This window comes from Chaetodon trifascialis, chromosome 5 (genome assembly GCF_039877785.1).
Source record: "Chaetodon trifascialis isolate fChaTrf1 chromosome 5, fChaTrf1.hap1, whole genome shotgun sequence".
NCBI classification, from domain to species: domain Eukaryota; kingdom Metazoa; phylum Chordata; class Actinopteri; order Chaetodontiformes; family Chaetodontidae; genus Chaetodon; species Chaetodon trifascialis.
This window is the reverse complement of record NC_092060.1, coordinates 21,042,171-21,067,673: the sequence shown is the minus strand read 5'-3', so window position 1 is coordinate 21,067,673 and position 25,503 is coordinate 21,042,171. Positions and strand designations below refer to the sequence as shown.

The following is a 25,503-nucleotide window of genomic DNA, read 5'->3' as shown; positions in this document are numbered from 1 at the left end:
TTGTTGGGGTGATGTACTTTAAAAGTACCTTGATGTTTTTCATTTTCTATTCTGGGAAATCTGGCAGACATGACGCACACAGCAGCTGTTTTGTGGTATATACTGTGGTCAGAGCTTTAAAGGATATGTTCCAGGTGTTTCCTTCAAAGTGTTCAAAAAGCCATTATCTACTGAACCTGTGAACAGAGAAACACAGAAAGAAGATACATTATTAATTCTTTCCTCTACTGAAAAGGCAGAATCCTTACATATTACACCAGCATTAAGATAACAAGCCCAGAGCTAATTATCCTGACTAGAAACACTCCTGTTTCCTGTGTCTCCCTGTCTTCTTGCCATCTGCATTGGGTAGAACAAGGAAGCAGGAGGAAGGGGATGAAAGAGGAATCATGTCAAGCTGTCAGTTGCTGTTTCCTGTCATGTCACGCTCCAGGAAAAGCCTGGTCTGAATTAGGTCATAGTTTGAGCACACGGGCATACATTTGCATTTACACTAGAAGCTGCTGGTGAGCTTGTGTCACAAGTTGTGCTTCCTGTTTTGCCGCATTCTTTTACATGTCCTGTCTGTTCCTTCTCATCGGACAAATGACTGACGGGATACTCACGCATGACCACGTGAACGATGTCGAAGGTGAAGATGTAAATGGTGAGCAGGGAGAGGGACATGGTGAACAGGTAGAAGTATCTGTAGTTCCTCTTGCCCACACAGTTGCCGACCCACGGACAGTGGTGATCAAAACGGTCTGCGATAAAGAGATAAAGGTCACCGTGTCAGTATGCAAATAAAACCAGATGTACCACACCAACTTTCTGAGAAAACAGACGCTTTAGGAAATCAATCAAGCGTTAAAAATACACCAATATCAACTGCAGTCTTTTCATCAAAGACAGCTTTGTGCATCAGCTTCTGTAAACCTGCAGTCTAAATATAGTGATCACTTCCGCTTGGCCCCTCTTTTTCTGTAATTTGGAGGAGAGCCGGATGAAAACAGGGGAGGGTCGAACGGACGGCAGAAGTAAACATGTTCCTTTAAACTTTTCTCTGCAGCAGACACACCGTCGCACTCCCTGGATGGACTCTCACAATAATACACTGTAAACATCGCAGCAGACACTCAAGGCGTGAAGCAGCTTGTAGATATAAGGTCAAAATAAATGGATCACATTTATATTTAGAGTACAAAAGGAACCTTTTTATAAGTCCTTCCAATATTTTTTTAGCCACATGGCTCTACAGATGGCCATGTCTGTCGGTCAAGCTGTTGGTCCATCACTATCATTCACACCATTAACTGTACAGAAAGACAGACTCCCCAAAAGCGAAGCCAAAACATCTCGATTGCTCCCTGTGTAGGTCATAAAACAATATCTAACAAGTGCCATGATATTGTATGTAGACATTCACTGAATTGCAATAACTTTGATGATCCTTTGACTTTCTTTCTAGCGCCACCACAAGGACAACACATCAGTGTGTCCAATACTTACACCTGAGAAACTACAGGCACTGTTCAGCACTACCTAACAAATGTTAGCATGCTAACACACTGAACTACGATGGTGAACATTACACCAGCTAAACATCAGCATTATCACTGTGAGAATATTAGAACGCTGATGTTAGCATTTAGCCCAAAGCACAATGACACAGAGCTGCTAGCATGGCTGTAGACTTTGTCTTATAATACATAGTCCCCCTACCCCCACCCCCACGCGCATGGTGTAGAGCAGGACAATAATCCTGTACACTGTTCATTGAATATGGACGTAAAAACCCTCAAATTAAAGCTGAAAGCACTTTACTAGCTTGATAATCAAACTAAAATGCCATTTTGTCCATTTCATTCACTAAAAGGAAAGATGTGTGCAGTAATTCAGAGGTCTGGAACCAGAATAGCACTTTACCCCCATAGCAATTGTTTTAATTCAACTCCCATGTGCTACACACACACAGCTAAAACAACTGTCCAGATACTCTCAGACTAAATTGTACATCAGACATCTCATAATACATTAACCAGAGGAGGCCTGCGGATAAACAAATATAATTAGTGAAATGGTTTGTTTCTTTCTTCTGTTTTTCTGTTTTTTATAATGCTGTTTATTCTGTGAGAGACTTTAACCGCTATAAACAACGCTGAGTCGAAGATGAAAAGATATGACTGCAGTAAAAGAGGGACTGAGGCGTGCTGCCGCGTCATGCTTGGACTATGTATGTGTGTATGTGTGTGTGTTTCTACAGCAGGTGGACACAGATGAACCAGTGTTCACAATGACTGAGCGCTTATTCCCTCACTGAGCCTCCACTGTCTCCTCTCACATCGCCTATGAGTCTGCGCTCCCCTCAGACGCATTCCTCAACCATTAGAAACCAAATCAGTGCTATTCTGCAGGGTTGAGAGATGACACAGCAAAACACACACACACTCGCGCACACACACACAGAGTTCAAACCGGCTTCAGAATTCAAAGCACATTCCACAAAAACACTCCCTGTGAAGTTTTTGGCTCGTTTGTTTGAGTTTTCAAAAACTTTTGCATCCTCTCTTCTTAGTCCAACATTTATTCTAAAGCTACAATTTTTTAATTATTTACCAACGCCCAATGAATGAATGCAGAGAGGTAATTAAGATTGAGGCTTCAGTGATAATCATCATGTCAGCAAGCTATTTTTCCCCACGAGACGACACTGCTCACCTTTCTATTTCTGAAAAACTGAAATAAACCACCTTCAATGGGCCGTCTTCTCACTTTGTAGAGCCTTTGTTCGAACAACGGAAGAACTGACGGCAGATCAGAAGAGATTTCTTACCGACGCAGTTGTCACAGATGCTGCAGTGAGATGCTCGAGGTGGCCGGAAGATCTTGCAGGTGTAGCAGTACTTGAGCTTGACGATCTGGTTGTTGATCTGAACGTTGCGGATTCGAGGTGGGGGTCGCTGCCCTGCAGGGACGTTCCCATTGGCGGCCTCTGTGGAAACAACAACCACATCAGTCATTAGTAGATGTTGGCTGTCATCTAACCTCAAACTAATGTAACAACATCACAAACTCAAGTCCTCAAAAAGCACAAATTAAACCTTCTGACAGTGTTTTCACAAATAACGAGTATCGTAAGCTTCATAAAACGTGCAGTTTCTTGCAGCCTTGTTGCACTGGATTGCATTACTAGTAAAGGTGCTCCCTACATTGTGTTCACTGGCTGTATATTTCTTAAATAGGCAATGAAGAATGTGAGATTCAGTGACAAGGACAAGGAAAAATAAGACATAAATCTTGACAGGTGAGCCTTGAGGACGTCGGTGAGTGACGACATTGACTCGATACGGTATTGATGATGGTGGATTTATGTGTAATTATTGCTGAGCTGTTAATATTACTTACCAGCAGCACTATAACGCCGTGTCTTTCTCTACTGGGGCATCAACTAACCTTCCTAATGCTGAAAGGACCGTATTTCACACTCCAATCTTTTGTAGCAGCAGTCACCACCCAAATGAAATTCTCATGCATTTGCTTTTCTTGGCAATCCAGATCTTTCTTATTATGCAGCACTGCAGGAGCTGAGAGGTTTGAGAGGCTGGCTAATGACCAGAGGGCTGCTGGCTGGAATCGTTCAGGAGAGAAACTGTTCGGGAGAAATCTACCATTAACATGCTGCAGGGGGAAGGCATGAATGTGGAGTTAATGGTAAAGAGCAGGCATGCTCTTAAATTAAGATTAAAAATGTAGCATTTGTGGAAATTTAATTATCTGGGCTGGAGAGAGCTTTCAGAGACGAGCAGAGAAACAGTTTAGCATAAACTAAGCTGGATGTTTATAATCTGTATAAAGCTCTCAATGATCATTTTCTGTTATGCAAAACAAAACCGTTTCTTCATAAATAAATCAGACAAAGTAGGACGTTTACAAGCTTGTGTCAAAACGATCCAAAATACATCCACAGACATGAACACTGTGAAATTTATTTAATCTGGCGGCACAAAGCGCTCTGCATTATGAATCTACAGGATGTAGGATTAGTGGCTTTCAGGGTAAACCGACGGAGAATAAATTAATGAGTCATCACTCACGGGGCGTGATGCCACTCCCTCGGGTAGCAAAGCTCTGTCTGCTAGTGGCATTATATATTCCAAGAGGATGCCTCTCCTCGTATTAGCATTCCCCCTTGGGACTAGTCACTAACAGGCTGAGGGGAAAGAGCATGGAGGCAGCGGTGGCTTCATCAAAATGCCTGCCTCAGCCTCAGAATGAGATCAAACATCCACACCTGCCTCCTCCACTGGCTGTTATCTGTTCGAGGGCCCAGACTCAGCAAACAACTACACTAACACATTAAAAAACATACTGCATAAGAGCTGTGTTGAATGGAGGCTGTGAACTAAGTGCTTTATCTAAGCTGTTGCAGTGCATATCCTTTACATGGCCGTGCTGCCCAGCATTTGCATGTCCTGCTATTCTGGGAGATTTGCTGAGATGTGGAATGTAAAATAAATAAACCAAAAAAATGAGGGTATAAAACTGAAAGTAGACGATCAGTGAAGGGTTTGGAAGGCTACATGCCGAACAAGGTCAAAGGAGACATGAAAACCAATGTACTGCTAAAGATGAGCTGTTTTTTATGTTCGCACGTGGAACCAGGACCTAAAAACTCCTGAGATTAAAAGACTTGGAGAGAAGGTAGCATGACGTGATTTAAAGGAACAGCTTGGCATTTGGGGAAATACACTTATATTATTTTTTTTAATCAAGAATTAGATGAGGAAGATTGATACCACTCTCACATCTGTACGGTAAATACGAACCCAAAGCTAGCTGCCAGTTAGCTTAGCTTAGCATAAAGACTGGAAATAAGGGGAAACAGCTTGCCAATGCTCTTTTTCCCCCCATATGAGTTATATATTCACAACACATCTTAATTTAGAGATTGAGTGTGATGGACTAAAAACATCACAGGCCTGTTACATTACTGGTGCAAACAAAACTTAACAGCACCTGAAAACATGAATAAATTAGACTTACTAGTTCTTTAGTGTTCGTGTATGTGTTAAACACCCTCTAAATCAATTTGGGAATGAGCATGAGCTTAAATTCTGCATTTTAAATTTTAATGTTGAGGGATCTAGATCACAGATTGTGCCTTCAGCTAAAGCTGCATTTAAGGCCAAATTTATAACTCCACACCTTCACATTAGCATTAAACTCTCACTTTTCCCCTTCTCCTTCTTTTTACTAAGTTTGAGATGACTGTAAATGAAATATCTGGGTTTTAGACTGTTGGTCTGACAAAACAAGTACATTTGAAGGCATCACATTGGGCTCTGGGAACTTGTGATTTTCTGCTAATTAAAAAACAAAACAATCAATGGAAGAAATGATCGACACATTCATCTGTTATGAAAATAACCATTGCTTGCAGATCTATTCACATAAATAATTTCCAATGAGATTTCCTCATATGAACTAAATGCAGCAGCTGTACATTGTGCTCCTGTGTCATCATGGCCGAAGCCAGTGAGACCACCCAGCCACTGTCATCCAGTGAGTGATATGAGTCACAGTCATGATGAGAGAAGCGCTCGCTGCTAGCTGACCCATTCTCAAAGGACCGCGTGCCTCCGCCTTGCTATTACAGCCCTCCTCTGTCAAGAACTGAGACCAGTCTCCACCGGTGCCTCTCGACTGGAGGAGAAAGAGCGCAAGTGATGGCTGAAGGACACCGCAAATCTTTAACTGAGACACAGGGTGAACACTGAGCAGCCAGACAGGGAGGGAGTTAGGTAAGGATGCAGGGAGGATGCAGGGAGGGCTTGGTGCAGATATATTGCAGAATAAAAGGTCATTCCTCCAAATACAAAGTGAGTCTGGACAACCCAGGGAGAGGACATGAAAAATACAAAAATACACTGCTTGGCGCTTGTTTGTTTTTTGTTGGCAAAGGCTTTGTTGTCATCATTATACAGTGCATAGTTTGTTCTGTGTAATAAGACAACAGGATCCCTTGTAATGAATGTTAGACTGAGCTCTATATCCACAGACGAGCACACCCAACCTTCAGCAACATAAAGCACAACAAACATGAATAAACCAACAGAACAGCGGCTGTGTGCCCACTGCTTAGCTGAAGTATTTATGTCCTCCAAATACTACATTTTCATCTGTCTTTGGACATCATTCTATACAAAAACAACAACAACAACAACCTAGATGATGATGACGTGAGTGTAACAGCACATGAACTCCGGTAACCATCCGTCCTCTTGTTGACTTAACATTTGAATGAGTGTAGATAAGAGATTTGCGCCTGGTGGCATTATCAGTGCTGATTGCATATATTCACTATGCACATGTCAAGGTGAGGCGCTGGACTGCAATCACACTGGAAGAGGTGAGACTACTTTACATTCACACTACTGTGAATATTTCTAATTCCATTGAAACTCTAAAGACACAGAACATTCCATGTAAACTCACATGGATGTTTTTATACGTAATCTCAACGTTAGACTAAATCCACTCTTGAAACAGATTTTTTGTCCTCTTGGTGACGGCAAAGACAAGTTGTGCACACAGCAAGGTCTTTCTGGCCAATATTCACTCTTTTTAGCTCTGTTTTTGGTCTCTACCAACTCCTGAGCTGGTGTACAGTGAATTTTTAGAGCTTTTTCTCTGAAAACAGCTGCCTGCTGTTGCCAAAAACTACACTATGAGAGTGATGGGAGTGAACCAAAACGGGAAAGTTGCAGGCCAGAAAGCTAAACAATGAGCTGAATGTCATAATAAAGCTCCATAAAGCCAAGGGCAGCTGCAGAGTCAGGTGATAATTCTCTGTAGGCAGGGACCCCTTTCACATTGTCACACTGTCATTTGATATGTCATAATAACAATAATAATAAAAATCATGATAGCAGCTTTAAGATACGTCTTCAACAAAGCACTAACACTACCACAGAGCAGGATGTACATGTGATCCTGCTAAACAGTGTGGAAACGTATGGAAAACTTGTTAAGTGGATATTTAAAATGCCAGAACACTTATTTTTTCAATCGTTTTCTTACTGTGAGTGAGGAGGTTCTATATGTACACATTATTTTTGCCGTTTTCACATAAGAGATTTCTGTATTTGTCTTTTTCTCTGTGCTCCTCTGACTGCTTTGAAGTGGGCGTTGGAAAAACTTTAAAGTACCCTGAAAATAAAGATAAAACATTTCAAAACTTTTGTGCAAACCACTCGTGCAACTCACCGATTTCCATCTCAATGAATGTGGCCTCCTCTGGGAGGGCCCGTGGCAGCACCCCGGGGTCACTGAAGCTGGTCCTCAGTAACATGGCAATGACGAAGAGGAAGAGCAGGACAGCGAAAACTGGGATGGCAGGAGACAGATGGACAGCTAGGTACGGACATCTGTGGGAAAACAAAGAGATTAAAGAAGATAAAGATAGAGTCTAAAAGCAGGGAGGATGGGAAATGTTTCTTTTTTTAATTTTTATGTCTGACTTTGTCATTACTTCATTCCAGCTGCCTGGTTTAGTTGATTAATTGACTGATTAGATGGTCACCAGAAAATTAATCAGCAATTATTTTGATGATATTTTGTGGTTGCAGCTTCCTTGTTTTTGCTTGTTTTATATCACTGTAAACAGAACCTGAAATTTTGGACTGGTGGTTGGACAAAACAAGACATTTAGAGGACGAGGATCTGGCAAACTGTGATGATTATTTTCTGAAAAGCATTTATAAGACTGTTGAAGCAGAAAAAAAAAACACTCTGAATTGAGATATTTCATATCTTTGCATCAGGGCTACAAATGACAAATGCAACAGAACGACCCAGACAAAAACGGGAGAGCCCTCTCCAAAAGAGCGTGTGCAGAGAGGCCGTGACCTGACAGCGTACATATTCTGAACCGGTGTTCTGAGCATAAGGTCAGGAACTGCGAGGGCCGCCCTTTCTCTGGACCATGCCGAAGTCACGGCCGTGAATAAACAACACCATGCTACACCAGCCTCACCTTCTGGAGGAGCGGAGACACATTAGCATAACTCCTTTTGCCAGGGCATTGAGATTAGAGCCAGCAGGGCCTCTCCACCGAAAAGGCCTGCTGCTCAGTGTGATAACAGATGTGGGCTGCAGTGCAAAGTGCTGCGACAGAACAGAGGAGCGGCGGCAGCAAAGGCTTCTACATGCAGTTATTAATAGTTAAACTGTACGGCCTCATCTCTCTCCCATGTGGCCGGGATCATATATTCATAAAGCAACACTGATGTGGTACTACAGGACTGTATACTGCGCAGGACGTACTTTTGTGCTGTATGTCATGCACAAAGTCTGCCCACACAGGCGACACACTCTCCGCTTCATTACATAGGAGATTGAGATTTGGAGCACTGAAACTCGGAAAGAAACATTTTCACAACTGTTGTTGAAGTGAAATGTGCAAATTCAGTATAAGTAGATTAATCAATTATATACATGCTGTATTTCAATAAGCGAAAATCCCCTACTTCTGTGGTTCCAACGCCTCAAACATGTTTTAAATTATGATAAACAGAATACCTTATGTAATGAAGATTTTAAGTGTTTATCTACATAACACTGACAAGGTGCATTTGTGTGAAACATAATATCCCCTATGAACAAAACTCATTTATCTGTATCACTTATCACCCAAAACACTGCATGCACAGTTACATAACTGAGTATGAGCTATAATTTATTTTAGGCAGCCAAAACTGCTCGAAAGTAGCTCTAATGCATGATGACATTTGTAATGTTCTGCAACTGCTTCTAGTTTAGCTGTTATTTGTTTCATCAGACTTGCACTTTTACCCTCAAAGCACTTTTTTATTTCAATACCAATGTGGTGGAGTGCAGAGCTAACAAAAAGATGTTTATCTGCCCAAATATTTATGGACTGCGCCCTGAAAGGGAATATCTTTGAAGTGATTCAAGCGATTTCATCATTTACAGCGCCATCCATAATGTCTTCTCTGGTTGGCATTTCATTCTCTCTCTCTCACACACACACACACACACACACACACACACACACACACACACACACACACACACACACACACACACACACACACACACACACACACACACACACACACACACACACACACACACACACACACACACACACACACGTTGTGTTTATATCACTTGTGGGGACATTACATAGACTTACATTCATTTCCTGGAGCCTTACCCTTACCCTAACCCTAACCATAACCACTATCTGCCTATTCCTAACCCTGTACCTAACCTAACCTTACCTAACCCGTAACCCTATCCTCAGTCTGCACCCTGAAATTTAATGATTTACTTTAAGGGGACCTGCATTTTGTCCCCATAAGGGAGGTCAGTCCCCACAATGTGACTGTGTAAACAGATTTTTGTCCCCACAATGTGATAAATACCTGTTCACACACACACACACACACACACACACACACACACACACACACACACACACACACACACACACACACACACACACACACACACACACACACACACACACACACAGCTGGCAGGAAGTTTAGAAGGAAAGGGATGTAGCTGAGTAAAAAAAATAAATAAATAAAAAACACTGTCAGTCAGAACAACATGGTACAGACCAAAGTCCTTAGCATACCTGAGCACTGACGTAACGACAATACACACATACACACAACACCTGCTGGACTGGTCTGAGTGGTTTCCCTGCAGTGCCTTTTTTTCCCACACTAATGGAAACTAGGAGCACAGATCAAATCAATAGAAATTTCCACTGGACCAAGCCTGTGAAGTATGTTTGGCCCATTTGTTAGTGCAGAGACAGCAGAGAGCAGCCAGTGGATTCAGACTGAGGGGAGGCAGTCTGTCGATGAAATGTAATTCCCGTAATGATGACTGGTAGGTATTCAAGGCACACTATATCATTGCTTCCCATCAAGCCTTCACGTCCTTCCTGGATGAGACCGTTTCCTCTGCCGCTGAGGAGCGGGGTGGTGCTGGCACAGTGACACTGTGTGTTCATCAGTCACCACAGAGACAGCAGGAAAACTGGACTTAATCAGGTCCTGTGTCCACGTGTGGAAGACCTTTTCATCAGTGAGGCAATCAATCAGGCCGCCAAATGACACTCACATACCACTTATATGTTCCCTCTCAAACCCAACTCTCCGTCTCTCCATCAAGGCTCACGATAAACTACTGATGAAGAATACATTTACTCAAGTACTGAACTTCATGTGAGTGTTTCACCTATATGCTACTTTATACTTGTAGTTTCTGAATGCAGGACTTAACTTGTAAGGGAGTATTTTTACATTGTCTTTTTGCTACTTTAACTTAAAATTATAATCTCGAAATCAATATCTATTGCCACAGTGGTAATTGAGCCTATAGCCAGCTGATGAAAGTATTGCAATATTTCTATAAGTGGGTATCAGCCTCAACATTACTGGAAAAAATGCTGCATTAAGTTACAGCTAATGCAAACCAAACATTTCCTACTACTGCAACTCCACATTAAAAGCATTTATCTGGCAAAACAGGAGATGACTTTTATTATGAAGTTGTAAATGCAAAGTGTTTTGTCAGTGAGGTTAGCACTGACTGCAATCGTTCATCCAAAATACACCAACAAAACAAAAGTGATTCTCAGCGGTTTTTCTGACAGCTTGAAATATTGCAGCAAGTAATGGAAACTCCCTGCCGACCTGCAGGAGCAGCCACACTGTGCTGGCGAATGAGGAGCTGCAGGTGACAAGATGCAAAGTACTCAGTGAGGTAAAACACTTCCAGCTTCACCGCATCCTGACTGATGCCATGTGCAGCAGATTAATGTTGTTCACAAAATGATTGACAAAGGCCAATGACTGCACGACTTCCTTATTAAAACAACAGTTTGTTTTGCTGCCTCAAGAATTCTGGGAAATGTAGGTGTCACCAAATCAACCACGACTGAAATCCTTAAGACTGCCACTTTAAGTAAAGGATCTGAACATTTCTTCCATCACTGACTGGTGGGAGCTACAGATCAACACCCTCACATCCACAAATCTGGAGCGAATCTGTTTAATTGGATTTTGGTGAAATCCTAGAAAATTGCATGTACCACATTTGTCTAAATCACCCTGATTAGTACAACAACTGCAGGCCATATTGGTTAGGGTCTGGTGATTGGCCCAGAGCAGGCCTACATCATATTTTAGGGATTACATATTCATTGTAACCTAATCCTTCAAAAACACACTTCAAAAATATATTTTAATCATACTTCAGTTTACTCACAATGCACAGTAAGTGTTTCTGCCATGTGCTGCCCCTCCACAACTGTCAGAAAATCATTCGAGGGCCAAAAGACGGTTTATTGTTTAATAATTAGACCTCTGTTCAGGTAAAGTGGACAGGGCTCTGCTATGGATTACAGGTGGTCACCACACTTATGATTGTTTCATAAAGCTGTCATTTGTCAATCAGGATTATAAAACAATAACACAGGACACAGAGACGAGCCACCTCCATTACTGCTCATTCTGCATGGAACGTGTTAGGTTCACTTAGCTCTGTGTGTGTGTGCGTGTGTGTGTGTGTGTATGGGGTGGGTGGGCATTAGATGCATTAGGGTGTGTCTACTGCAGACTTTGATCCAGAGGATTCCCCCTCTTAACTCAGGATGACATGAGCTCAAAGATGAGAAGCTTCTGAAGTAGGGGTATCACTGAATTAAAATCACTACAAGCCGTCAGCAGCAACAACCACTGAACCCAGGATTTATGTCACCAAGTCACGCCTTCGTGAGTCATGACATTTCGCCTTTTTTGAACGTTTCAAGCCCTTCCTTTATGAATACTTAACAGTTGTAAGCTGTTGCCGATCTGCATGAATCATACTACAAATGAATTATGCACTTGCTGTGCAGGCAGATGCACGGCGAGCCTCAGTAACAGCCTTCTGTCACACAAACATCTGTAGTTTGTTCTCCCTGTTTCTGGGGCGCAGTAGAAAAAAACAAAAGCTAACACACTGTACTTGCCCTCTCTTGTGTTTTCATATACAGACAGAAAACCACTCCTTTACTGAACTCAGTAAATATTCTGATTCGAGGGGGATTTCATTCCTCTGCAGTCCTTCTGCAGCACAAATCTCAGAAACTTTTGGCCTTTTCTGCAGATGTAATCATGCTTCTCCAGTTTGTGCCTCTCATGTATCACCATTACATCTGAGTCACAGAGGCAAGCATCCTCCCTCTGAAAAATGAATACGCGACCCTCTTTGACAAACCCAGAAGGTCGTTTAATAACACTTAGCACTGCTCTGAAGGTATTTCCAGAAACCTTCAAGTTGTTCTAACCATCTGGATGAAGAAAATATTCAGTCAGTTGTGAGTGTGTTTCCAAATCCAGGTAGCCAAAACTGACAAACGTCCTTTTGAACAAAGAGATATGTCAGATCTGTCTACCAGCTTTCACTGTAGCTGTGGTGAAAACTAGCTAAGTACAGCAGCTCAGGTAAGTATCGTTTTTAGGTACATGTATTTAGTTGCCAATTTCTATCTTCAACTTCTAACCAATTACAATGCAGAGTACATTTATTAAACAGCAGCAGTTCCTCCTCCCTTTTTTAGAAAACATGTGATGATGTTTAAACACTGTTAGAGATTAAACCTGTGGTTGCTAACATTTTTGGCTTGTGGTCTCTTACAGGACATCTGTGTCCACTTGAGGCCTCTTGTCATGTTTCAGATGTCTTGTTTGCAGTTTCACCACAGAGAGACTTCACCTCTAAACTTCTTCAGTGGTTTCAGTTAGATGGCTGTTACTTAAGTACAAAAATTACTCAATAAGTCACAAAAACAGCAAAGATTATAGAATATTCCTCTCCATTTCCTCTCCCATTAATCATCTCAGGACCCCTCAGTATATCACTGTCACTTAAAACTAGCTTCACCTTCAGCAGCTACAACAGTAAAAAGCTGCTTATGCATCAGTATTAGCTAACCAAAAGTGTCACATATAAAACAAGACAATTTTACATTTTAATGAAATAGTACATTTCTGTACTTCTATTTAAATAGGAGTTTGAACGACGGCCTTTACTTATTATGGAGTATTTCTACAACGCTGTATTTGGTGCTTTTACTTAAGTAAAGGATTTAAGTGGTTCTTGCACCACTGGTTTGGAGGTGCAACTTGTAAAACAGGTTAAACACCAAATACTACAACATCAACCGATTTTTTAAGTATGTCAGTTTTGGTACCAGGATGAGGAAACACAGCCACAGGTTGAAAAACCATTTTCCATTTTAGTGGATTAAGTATTTTTTCATCCAGATGGTTAAAAGCGTATTTGAGTAATCTGGAAATACCTACAGCAGTAAGTGTTGTTAAACAGTTTTCAAAGATGTCAAGGTATTTCGAATGTAGCGGTAATACACAAGACTCATTAACAGAGGCTACCTAAGACCTCTCATTGGACTACAAATATGAGTGAGTTTAAAAGCAGTTACACTAAAGCTCCAGAGGGTGCAATCTGTTGTCCGGTTTAAATCAGTCTTCCTTGTTATGCAACATTTAAATACCATATGAGGGAGATGAAACATGAGAGCCAGGGTCATGCTCCTTTTACTGGGATTAGAGCTAGGATTACAGAGGTTGCGTCATAGAATATTCACTAAGTGAAATTAAGAATAATGATAAACCTGATGATTTGATTTCAGCCACAACAGCATGGCAAAACAGGTGGCTATTTCTTCTGGCAGAGCACATATTTCAAACCAAGCAGATGAAGACAAAGTGAACATATAAAATGTGCCTCCCTACAAGGCACAGGATGTGGGAAAAAATATCACTTCACCGTCCAAGGAAAGGCAGCCCTCTCCTTCTGCCAGGGAAGCTTCCAGAGAACAAAGCCTGCAGATCACTGTTACTGTAAATGGAGCGTGCACTCTGAATAGGGCATAAATCGTGTTATTTATCATTTAGCCAAGCCCAGCAGTGCTTTGTGATTGGCTAACAGGGAGGCAGGGTGGGGTTAGATGCTGAGGGAGGCTCAGGGGTCAGTTACAAGATCTCCTCTGACTGCACCTGCTCACTCTGCAGGCTGAGCCCTGCACTTCTCCTCAGCACATCATCACATATTATGAAGCCGACTGGAGGAAGGGTGGGTCAACCGGACACACTGGATGCCTCTACCTTGCAGCGTACGGCAGGATGAAGACAAATACACATGCACGGGCAAAAAGCGAGAGTCAGTCTTGGTACATGCACATATGCTTCTCTGGCCTCGTAGCTCAGCGTCCTGGGGTGGACAGACAGATGACACACTGTCCCTGTGTTCCAGTTTCTTGTTCCTTCATCCAAGCTCCATAGGTGGCTACCCGCATGCACATATGCATGCATGTACGCACAACACATACACATTTACACGAACATACAAAAGGGAACCAAACAAGTGCTCATCCAACTGTGAGGAGGCCTTTTGCGGACATATACACATTTGGCAAACGACCACCAAAGCCTTTTATACATCACAAGTAGATGTAATTATGTAAAATAATAGAAAACATGAGATCAGTGGATATTAAATGGGCACAAAACTGACAGGGTAAGGACATAGAGTCCTAAAATTGATTCTGCCTGCACACGAAAAAAAAGGCGGGGCCCACCTCTTCAGTGAATAATTTGTTTAGCTGTCCCTAATGGGTTTTTCCATTTGTGTATTTGACTGCTCGTTTCCGCAATTTAGCACAAATTAAAGTGCAGAGAGGTCTCCCTGCACGGGGTGCCAGTGGCTGGTGATAAAAGTGAGATGTCTGCTTGGCTGCCGTTGGATACGAGCCAGCCAGGACACTGCCCTCTCTGTTCTCACGTCAATGCCACAGTGCAGCTCACGGCTCAACCTCAAGACAAAATGTGAGGGACAGCAGAATGGTCTATGGTCGAGTATGCACTACAGCAAAATGCGGCAGAATTATCCCACAGAGAGACTTTTCTTCTTTAAAATTAGATTGTAATGATGCAGTGTCATGCACATGTTGTGCACACAATAGACTTTAACTCAGTTTCTAATCAATCCCAAGCCTTTTACTAATTGAGTTTTTGATATATTATGGCCACTGCACTGTGTTTTCCAATATTATAAATCATATTAGCTAGAGTTATAACAGTTAGTCAATTTATTGATTAGTTGATTGACAGAAAATCAGTCTACTACTCTGATAACTGATTAAGGCCAACTAATGTAAGTCTGTAGCCATGCTAACAGCTCTGTGAGGCTCCATTTAGCACAGTAGTGCCGTGAGCTCAATGCTAACGACAGGATGCTAACATATTCACAGTGACGATGCCAAAATGCTGATGTTGAAGAGGTATGTTTACAACGTTCAGTATCTTGGTTTAGTGTTAGCATGCTAAGATTTGCTGATCAGCACTAAACACAGTGCAGCTGAGGCTGATGGGAATTTTGCAGGTATGTAATCACAAACCAAAGTACAGGACAATAATGACCTGACAGGTGTGTTGCATTATAAGTCAGAGGTTCACCAAAGTGAGGGGGGTCTGAATGTCTGTATCAACACTTCAAGGCAGTCCATTTCACTGCAGATATCTATTTCTGGACCAAAGTGGTGGACATCCCTGAATATCTTTGGGTTTTAGACTGTTGATTGGACAATATAAGCAATACGAATATGTTACCTTAAGCTCTGGGAAATTATCATAATATAAAATGTAATAGTAATTATTTAATAGTGTTTCACTAAAAGCAACTGAATCAGAAAATACTTAAGATATTCAGTATCATAGATTAATCAGTTATAAAAATAATTGTTAGTTGCAGCACTAACACTAAGTGAAGAGGTTTCATTCTACAATCTTCATACCAGGAAACACTGGTTTTATTGTTTTAAGGTTTCTATTAAATGTAGCTGCAGTATGTGAACGCATTAAACCTCAGAGTCTTTTTGCAGAAGGCAATTAGTCTGTCAAGACGTTCAAATCAGATATGTACAATATGAACATGCCGTGGTAATGGGGAGTTTGAAAATTACCCCATGTTGTCTGGGTCCAATCTCCACGTTAATATCCATCCCCCCACGAGAGATAATTATGTTCCGCTGTAATATGAACATAGTATGCTAACAACCCTCCAGCCATTAGTCACCGCAATGCCTCCTCTGGGCTCTGGATGTTCAGCGTGAGCAGTATCATCTCTCCCTCTTTGCTCTGAGCCGGACAACAGCTCCTTCTGTCCGGACGCCAGCGAAAGCCGGAGGCCAGAGAGAGCGATGGGACGGGCCTGGCACGATGTGAGAGCAGCTACTTCTCTTCTGTGCTATATACTTCAGATCCATTTGGCCCGGTAGCTGCATACACACCCAAAGTCAAGAGGGGTTACTGTGTTACAGGGCAGCATTTTGTGCTAAATCATTGTGCCTGATTTCTCAGGCTAAAAGAAAAGATAAGCAACACAAGTGGGACAAAGACAGAAAACGAGTGCGATCTACATGAGAAGCAGCACTGTTTTATGATTATCACTCAAACTCATGTTCGTCGTTTGAAAAACAATCCTCTGTGCAGCTTACACTGACAGGATTTGGGTTTACATGCTGCATCCGAGCCGACTGGCACTCTTTGCAGTGTTAATGAGTCCACTGGGTTGTGCGAGTAGCAGGTTGAGACAGATGTGCTGAGACGACAGAAAACAGCAGCTTTCCTTTCTTAAACCAGGGGAAAAGCTGGACAGTGTGGGTTATTAAATATTTAACACCCCAGTATGTGGTCAATCATAAACCTTTTCTCTGACAGGGAGCAACAAAACTTGGATCCACAGTGTGTCTGAGGGCTTAGCAAAACACAATTTCTTGGTTGTTGCAAATGAAGGCAATACAGAAAGTCACAACAAAACCATTAAGTCCATTTCAGAAGCTTACAAAGGTCGAGTGCTGATTGAAAACTACTGTGGACACATCAGGTAGATCAAATGCAACAAGAGAAATGGTTGAGATGAGAGTAAAAATTGAGGTTTGAACAACTACTAGCAACTCCTGGCAACTATTCTGATTACTGATTTATCATTTCGGGAATTTTTCTCGCAAAAATGTGACAATTTCACAAATTTCTTTGCCATGTACGACAGTAGCCTGAACATATTTGGATTTATGATGGTTAGTTGGGTTTGGCATAATAGGCATATTTCACTGCTTTCTAACATTTCATTGACAAAGCGATCAATCGTTAAACGCGCACTAATGTCTGCCACTAGGGGTCTCTCAATCAAAACAATGAAAACGTAGATGTGGTTTCACTGTTAAACAACCGCTATTGCCGAAAATGAAAATCTGATGTGGCAGAAATGTTCACAATGAGGGAACGTATTGAAGATTGATTCATGTTAGGTTGAGTCACGTTCACCAACTTCCTTCCTCACTCATCATCAGGGCACCTCATGAAGTTTTCTGCTGAGGTCAAGGAAAGCTCTTCAGGAGAATTCATGAGGACTTAGGCAACACAAACGCAGTTACGCTCGGCTACGTGGTTATGTGACGCAGATGTTCAACAATAGTTAGCTTTAAATATTGCAAGGAATTGTGGGACGGCACTATCTCCTTTCCTTTCATGAAGGATGGCCCAGTGTCCGCAGCAATGGGCTGCGGTCGAATTTTTTTGCTTCTGAAGGTTCCTAACTGAGTGAGATGACTCAGAAGTTTCTAAGCAGCAGCCTGGATGCAATAAAATGTCAGAAGGTGATGAAAAATAGCATGACAAGTCCCCAGAGGACAAGGTGACGTCTTCAAAACAGTCCAAAGATACCCAAAGATATTTGGTTTAGTATCACAGAACACAAAGCGAACCAGAAAATATTCACATGAGACAAACTGGAACCAAAGACTTATCTGTCAATCAACTAATGGACTAATTGCTGCAGCTTTAAACTTGGTTAATGTTGGATAAGGTTAAGTGGACATACTAATTTTGGAGTTAGAACAAGAGCCCTGAAGTGACTTTCAGACATTTCTGGAGCAAATCATGTCTTTGCCTCCCATGGGTCGGCAGGAGCCAGAGAGGAAATAACTTACTCGAAGGCGAAGAAGAGGGCGCAGGTCCCGACGATGAGGAACAGGGTCAGGTAGAAGACTCCTTTCTGCCGGGCCATCATCACCCGTCCGTCGCAGCAGAAAGTGTTTTTCCCCGGGAGCTTCTCCCATTTCCGCACCTTTCGTGTGATCATCACCGCCGACATGGTGTCCTCCGTTCAGTCCTCGGTCCTCCTCTGGGTTAATGTCAGTTGTTATACTGTAAAACGATTCAGACAACAAGCCGATGGTTCCTGCGCTCAGGTATTCTCACAAACACAGTTCAGTCAATGGGACACAGTCCTCGGACTAAAAACAAACGACTTACTCAGTAATGTTAAAGATTTCAGCACATGGACACGACCGTGAAGCATTTTCGTTTAAAAGCGTCGCAGTCACATCATCGATGCTTTCTAATCCATATTATTCCCAGTTTCCCGTCTTTGCTGCAGCATGTCATTCCCACAGTGAGGCTCCCACGCTGCTCAGTCTCAACCCTTTCACCGTCCACTCAATATTGGCAAATTATCACAAATTCACCCGAATGCTTGCGGCAGATGTTTCCCACCACAAGCTGCACAATCCAGCCGCGGCTGTTGCATCGGGAGAGCGGACCTTGACCGATTGACATTCATATCATCTCGATAAACCATAAATGATCGCACAGGCGAGCTGCTCCGTGTCCACAGGCTGCGACCGTGCTGCTGGACACGGCCAGTGTGCCTTCATGTAAAAAGCAGAAATCCTCCAAAAAATAAGAAAATAGCCGTCTGTGTGGCAGCACGCATGTACAGGTTTGATGTGCTTTTTTCCCCCGCAGGATGCAGCTCTCGGTTTTAGTCAATGGCAGAAGGAAACACGCCTAGATTGAAATGTCTAATCTTAAAGGGGCAGGGCAGGTAAAAGAAGAGGGAACAAAGGACACAGATGAAGGTCCTCTTCAGATCATATTAATATGCTCCTTCGCTCGCCTGTGGTATTGCCCAAGGGAGGGGACTGTGAAGTGTATCAGTAGAGATAATTGGTTACAGACCCCAGACGCATTTATCCCTCAGGTGTTGCTCCATGTGCAGTTTAAAGGCTCCAGAGAGCACAGGTAAACACTGCAGAGGTCCTGAGAGAAGTGCTAGAGGTAAGTATTTAAAGGACTAATACCACACTGTAGAAATACTGTTACTTAAGTAAAAATATGCAAGTACAATGAGGATTCATGTACTTAAAATTATTAAAAATAGAAGTAATGCATGGCCCCTTGTGTGTTAGGACTCAGGCATTAATACAAAAGTGGGATTTTATTGTTGTAGTTGGTTGAGGTGGTAATTATTATTTTCATTCTGGATTAATCTGTTGGTTATTTTCCCAGATTAATAAATTGATTGTTTGGTTTGCAAAAGTTCTGAAAATTGTGAGAAAAGCTGTCACAATTAATTACTGTACTTGTTAATGTGTGGGTACTTTACTAAACTGGGTACTTTAATTTCTAACAAAACATCATATTTTATCAGCTCTTTATATGTTTTGTGTCCAAAATGTTTAATTTAAGTACAGCCCTTAAGTAAATGTACTTGGGTACATTCCACCCCTGGAAACCAGGGGAATAAGATATGTTCACTTTCACTGTTTTTATTCGGTATCAACCTTCAATTTCATAACATTTTCTTGTGTTTCATGCTATTTATAGTTTATTGATTTATGCATTTAATTTCATATCCATATATAACTATTATGCTTTATTCAAGAGTCAAACTTCCACATCTGGAGTTAAATCATTGTGTTTTTTTACTTAAATGCAATGTGCACATTAGTTCTTTTGTTGTTTTAACAGGTGTGGTTACTGTACTGTGTTCATCATCAGTTGGTTCAAAACCAATTTGGTTCTAGTCTGAATTATGTTGTCAAAAGGAGTCAGGAAACTTTCTTCCATTATGACAGTAAGCCACTTGTGTTGTGTCTCATGACGGTACCAGTCTCTTAGGGTGCCACACTGCAGCCAGTGACGATTTTGTATTTATCTCAGTCTTCACTTTTTTTGAGCTTATAATTTAAAATCTGTGTGGTTACATGTTCATGGCTTGTAATAATAATAACATCTGCACTGGCCACACAAGCCACATAATAGTCCTAGTTAAGTCTCTATGGGTAAAGACATAAAAGATGATTATGATGGTTCAATATTGGCTCAGCACAGTCAGCCATTACAGCCTCCTTGTTGCTACACAGAGGAAAGGAAATGGTACTTTATCGGACGCACAGGGGACGACCAAACCATAAACGACCCAGAGAGCAAACCAAACGTCCTTCACTCTCAGCCTGTGCTGAAGTTATAGACCAGAGGCAGAAAAGCTCCTGTACGTCTCCATCAGTCAGGATCTCCGCTGTTTTATATCCACCCCAGAGCAGGATATTATTAATACATGACCTGTCAGATGTTTCTTTGACCAACCTGCCAACTCAGGTTCAAATGTACTCATGACTGCATGACAGCTAAAAGGCAGAATTCAAAATAGGGTGCCATTTTTCATTACATAAGGAGAGATCAGGGAGAATGAGGTACTTTGATCATACTGCCAACAGAAAGCTTATGACTGATTTAATGTGCAGCAGATAAATGGATAGCTTTATGTCCAATAGCGAAAATGGTATGACACAACAATGGCACCTCAATCACCCTAACAAACACATATTCCAAAGGGGCATCAGTGCAAACACATCCAGTATCACAGAGGGCAAGTTAACAAGTCTACTAGTTTATCCTGCTTATATTTCTATCAATATGAAACCACCAACATTTTCCAATAGAACTGGAAATCTCATGCACCAGCATCTCAGTAAAACATGTATTTAATCAGCAGTACAACCTGCGCCGTGAGAGTTATAATCATACTGAACTGTGTGTATTTTAGATCCACTTTATGGCACAATAGTGATTTGGGACAAGCAGTTTTAAAACAAAAGAACAGAAAATCCTGAAATATCTAAAATTAGAATTAAAGTAATTAAAGTCATTAAAATGTTTTCCCATTCGAGACTATGCTTATTCAAATCGTTTTCTTGTACCTTTGTTTACCACAGAATATCTGTCACTGCACGTAGGCGCATGCGCCATTTTAACGCATTGACGTGACACAATTGACTGGGACTTTTTTTATTCTGTTTTATGAAGTAGTTCAATTGACACATCTAAATGAACGAGAATAACATTTTCTTAACTGTATATTAATGTTACTTCACTATTTCTAACACACGTAGCTAGCATAACTCACCTTCATGACTTTTGAGCTGTTTGTCTCCATCTGTCGACATTGGCGCGTAACTTGTTCAAACGGATTTATGCCTTCTTGAAGTTTAGCGAAAGCTGTCGGTCTTAACAAATATATAACATGAATAAAACTATAGCTATCACATTGTGATACCAAACGACTCTGCTTCGGCGACAGAAAAGCTTAAACTGTGGTGGTTTTATTTAAGACGCAGCAGTTTGTCTTTACAATAAAGTTTTGTATTTTCAAACGTCCGTCCTTCAGTATGATCCGACTAGAAACACGCGTTGTGTGCTGCTGTGGAGCAGTTACCGGTTACCTGTAATTTTTGTTCTAGTTCTAAATTAGCGTTCTGGAACCGTCAAACATAAGAAGAGTGGATTTGTTTGTTCGCTTGTAAATGGACGGCGTGCCCTGCCTTCGTGTGTCCCAGTGCCATGCACAGCAGTTCAGGTAATAGGCCGTCTAAGTGAGTGACTAGCTAGCTAGTTAGCTAGCAGTTAGCATGTGAACATTGGACGTTGTGGGGAGCCAAGCAGTGTCCACAGAAACACTGTTCGATTAACAACTTTTATATATTTTCTGTCGCTGCCTGCCTCTAATTATTTAGGTATTATCTTACAGGAGATGTCTAGAGTCCGGAGGAGCTCTTGACCTGAGTTTGTGTTTACTGAAAGACTCAAATGGGACAGTCCTCCTACCCATCTTGCCATCCTGTCTGTCACAACTTGATCTCCAGTCTCTTAGAACAATTGTAGCTTCAGGCGGTGTTTGTGAAATAGTTTGGAGTCAGGTAATTAAAGCTGAGTTTCACTTAAATACTATTAGCTACAGACAGCACTATACTGCAGCTTTAAAGTTTTTATATACATCTCTGGTTTGTTTTCACCACAGTCTCCTCTGCAGTCAAAGAAGGAGACACGACGGACGCAAGGTAATAAATTGGAGAAAATCCTTCGGGAGCTGTTGGAATCTCATGGTGAAAGATGGACGGAGGAGCTGAGGGGGGACCTCCCTCGCAGCTTCCAGAGGCATGGAGATCTAGTCCTGCTGGGAGACTGCTGTTTCTCCCTGCCACTATGGAAGAAAATGGGTACTGCTCTCAAAGTTAGCCCCACTTTTCTATGGTTCTAGGTATACGGCACAATTAACAAGGACATTTATTGATAGCTTTTTACTTTTTCAGATAAACAGCTGTGGAGTGCAGTGGCCAAAGGACTGGGGGCAAAACGGCTGGCAAAGATGAGTCGAATATCCAGGAATGGATTTAGGTCTCCCATGGTGACGATGCTGGTGGGAGAGCACAGCTGGGTCAAACATATGGACAATAGGATCAGGTTAGCCTCAGTCCTCATCAATCACACATTTGTTTGTTGTTGATTTACTCACTGAATAGGTCTTGGGCACATTAATGAATGAATTTAAGTGTGAGCAAGTCTGAAATTCTGTCTTCACCTTTGTTTTAGGTATGAGTTTGATGTTACCAAATGCATGTTCTCAGCTGGAAACATAACAGAGAAGCTCCGAGTGGCTGGATTTGACTGCAGAGGGGAGACTGTTGTGGATCTGTATGCAGGTGGGATAACTTTTACAGGCTTTTACATAGATGAAGATAGAGTACTTTTTTTTTTTTTTTTTTTTTTTTTTTTACTTAAACATCACCAAACGAGTATAACGAGAATAAAACATCAATCCACACTGAGGATGTTAGAGTGAATATCTCTGATGAATCTTGGTTGTAGACCAAGTTTACATTGAATCATGCCATGGATGTTGGTGTGTAACTAATGATCTCAACTGCATCTTGTTTCAGGTATTGGATACTTCACTCTCCCATATCTGGTACATGCAGGGGCCAGCCATGTTCACGCCTGTGAGTGGAACCCTGACGCGCTTGAAGCTTTACAGAAAAGCCTTGTGGCAAACGGGATGTCTGACCGCTGCACTGTTCACCGAGGAGACAACCGACAAGTAATGTGTTTTCATATCCATCCCATACTGCTGATGGGACATGTGTTGTTCAAACACAATTACAATATTGGGTCTGTCTTAATTGAGTACTTCACCACAAGGATGAAAGTGTTTACTTATGCCCTCTAGTGGTTAGATTAGTTCCCATCTCCACTGAAAATCATGCCAGCAGTAATTGGAACATCCCCAAGGTTTTTCCACGCTATCTGCATTTGCACAAAAGAGAACTAAAGAAAGTTCACTCAAATATAAGTGGAATTTCTTAGCTAATATCACAGTATTTAATTAACAGTGTTGAAGAGTTTTTTGATTTAAATGTTTTTCAGCTCCAGCTGGGTGACATTGCTGACAGAGTGAACCTGGGTCTCATTCCGAGCTCTGAAGACGGCTGGCCTGTTGCCTGTCGACTGCTGAAGAGAGCAACTGGTGGCATTTTGCACATTCACCAGAACGTTACCTCACCATTACCGGACAGGGCAGCCATTCCAGCAATCGATGATGCCACCCAGAGGGTTTCTGGGAAGACGGCTGACAGAGAGGTGTGGCAGGCCTGGGCCGATGACACAGCAAACCGCATCACCTCTCTTTTAAAGGACATCACTGGTGCGCTGTGGATAACAAACATCCAGCACATTGAACATGTTAAGTCATATGCACCTCATGTTCACCACATTGTGCTGGACTTGGAGTGCAGACCATCCTGAGCTGAAGACATGAGCACAGATACTGAGTGGACACTATGGAATTCACCATTTTTATGTTTCTAGAGGAAGAAATGGGCAATTGTGTTGTCCATAAGTTTTCAATACAACCAAAAGCTACACCAGCTGGTTTCTATGCTTGTTTCATTTGTCAACTGCTGCAGTGTTTTTATAAACCTTCATTTATCCAACGCAGGTTCACTGAGCACAAGTGCTGTGTTTTTAGAAGCACCCTGCATCACACTCATACTGTTTTTTTATCACATGGTGGAACCTGCCAAGCCATGCCTCAACCACAGGCTTATCTGTTGGCCACTGGACAGCTGTGGTTTAGGTGCCTCATGCGGCATTATACTCTATACATTGATTTTTCCCTCCAGTGTTTGACCCCTAAACCCTTTGTAGTTGGCTGCAATGAAAAGCTGAAGACTGAGACATGACTCACATTCACTGTTCCTTATTCTCACATCAGTGTGCTGTAATTACAGGAACACCCAAACTTATCAAAGCAGTATCTCGACTTGTTAAACCACAGGATTCAAATATTTGACACAGTTGTAAAGGTGTCATATAAACATGTAATACTACCCTGCCTTTTCAATATATCTTTTGACCTTCAGAAGGCAACAGTTAATTTTTTGCAAAAACACTACAGGGCAGCTTCACTTCTGAGCTATAGACAGTTGACAAAGAAAAAATTAATGAGAGGAGAAGGAGAATGCAGCTGCTTCCATACAAGGGACTGACTGACTGGTCTCATGAGTGTGGAAATTATGTGAATCATATGATATGGCCTTCACGGTCATCAGGTCTGAACCCAACTGAACAGCTATGCTAAGACTTTGGATCCAAATAAGGGGATATCTTCTGGATGAACAGTGTTTATCCTTCCAGGACAAATCTATGCTAAGGAGCACTGAAGCTGTTCTCGCGCCTTATGGTAGACTAACGCTTTACTAAGACAGTTAATGTGTTTGCCTTTTCCCCTTTGTCACCCATCTGTGTCTGCTGAGGAGGTGGTGAAAGCACAAAATGCGTCTTTGCACCACCTGCCAAAAGAGCCATTTTCAACGGACACGGTTAGATTTTTTTCGTGAGTGATGGCCCATATGAGTTTCCTCTTAAGTGTAGTATTAATCATCTGAAATACAAAGTCAGCAGAAATATCCAAGGCCACCTCCTGTCCATTCCCAGTCAAGCTTGGCACCTATGTCTATAAACACATGGAGACACCTGGCTATAGCTTTTGGCTACATGCATTTAAATTGTCTGGACTAAAAACAGAAGAGATTACCAGGTTTAAAATGGGCAGAAGTTACTAAAGTTACTAATTTATGCTGTTTAGGAGAAAAACAAGATGAAATGGAAATGGAAATGAGCACCACCCTGTGTGACTTGCAGGCACTTTTTATAGGTGATCATTTGTTTAACAGTGTGTGGTTCCTCCATCACTTTGCATACGCCCTGACAATAAATAATGGCATAGTGTGTCAATGCT

At 41.8% G+C, this 25,503-nt stretch overlaps 2 protein-coding genes across 6 annotated transcripts in view; one reads left to right on the top strand and one right to left on the bottom strand.

Moving 5' to 3' along the window:
- Positions 1-19,013, bottom strand: part of zdhhc9 (zinc finger DHHC-type palmitoyltransferase 9) — a 29,099-nt gene extending 10,086 nt beyond the window's left edge. For 2 of the 5 annotated variants that reach the window (XM_070962648.1, XM_070962649.1), the window contains exons 1-6: positions 18,402-18,889; positions 18,077-18,293; positions 7,246-7,406; positions 2,813-2,971; positions 606-743; positions 128-176 (exon numbers count right to left, since the gene is read on the bottom strand). In XM_070962648.1, coding sequence (XP_070818749.1) covers positions 128-176; positions 606-743; positions 2,813-2,971; positions 7,246-7,406; positions 18,077-18,240 — 671 coding nt within the window. In that variant the 5' untranslated portion in view covers positions 18,241-18,293; positions 18,402-18,889. Of the gene's footprint in view, positions 1-127; positions 177-605; positions 744-2,812; positions 2,972-7,245; positions 7,407-18,076 lie in introns of all 5 variants that reach the window. The other 3 variants (XR_011602178.1, XR_011602179.1, XM_070962647.1) reach the window with 2 other exon arrangements.
- A 2,575-nt stretch (positions 19,014-21,588) lies between these two features.
- Positions 21,589-25,497, top strand: trmt12 (tRNA methyltransferase 12 homolog). The gene is made up of 7 exons (XM_070962866.1): positions 21,589-21,786; positions 21,958-22,126; positions 22,228-22,426; positions 22,520-22,670; positions 22,800-22,909; positions 23,147-23,304; positions 23,631-25,497. Exons 1-7 carry the CDS (start codon positions 21,734-21,736, stop codon positions 24,006-24,008), a joined length of 1,218 nt encoding a protein of 405 aa, XP_070818967.1. The 5' UTR covers positions 21,589-21,733; the 3' UTR covers positions 24,009-25,497.
- The last annotated feature ends 6 nt before the right edge of the window (positions 25,498-25,503 follow it).

Excerpts from the sequence above, each read along its gene's own strand:
- trmt12 (XM_070962866.1), top strand. The coding sequence starts at position 21,734 with ATGGACGGCGTGCCCTGCCTTCGTGTGTCCCAGTGCCATGCACAGCAG. Across the intron at positions 22,127-22,227 it reads GTGAAATAGTTTGGAGTCAG|TCTCCTCTGCAGTCAAAGAA; the intron begins GTAATTAAAGCT and ends TTTTCACCACAG. Across the intron at positions 22,427-22,519 it reads GCCACTATGGAAGAAAATGG|ATAAACAGCTGTGGAGTGCA; the intron begins GTACTGCTCTCA and ends TTACTTTTTCAG.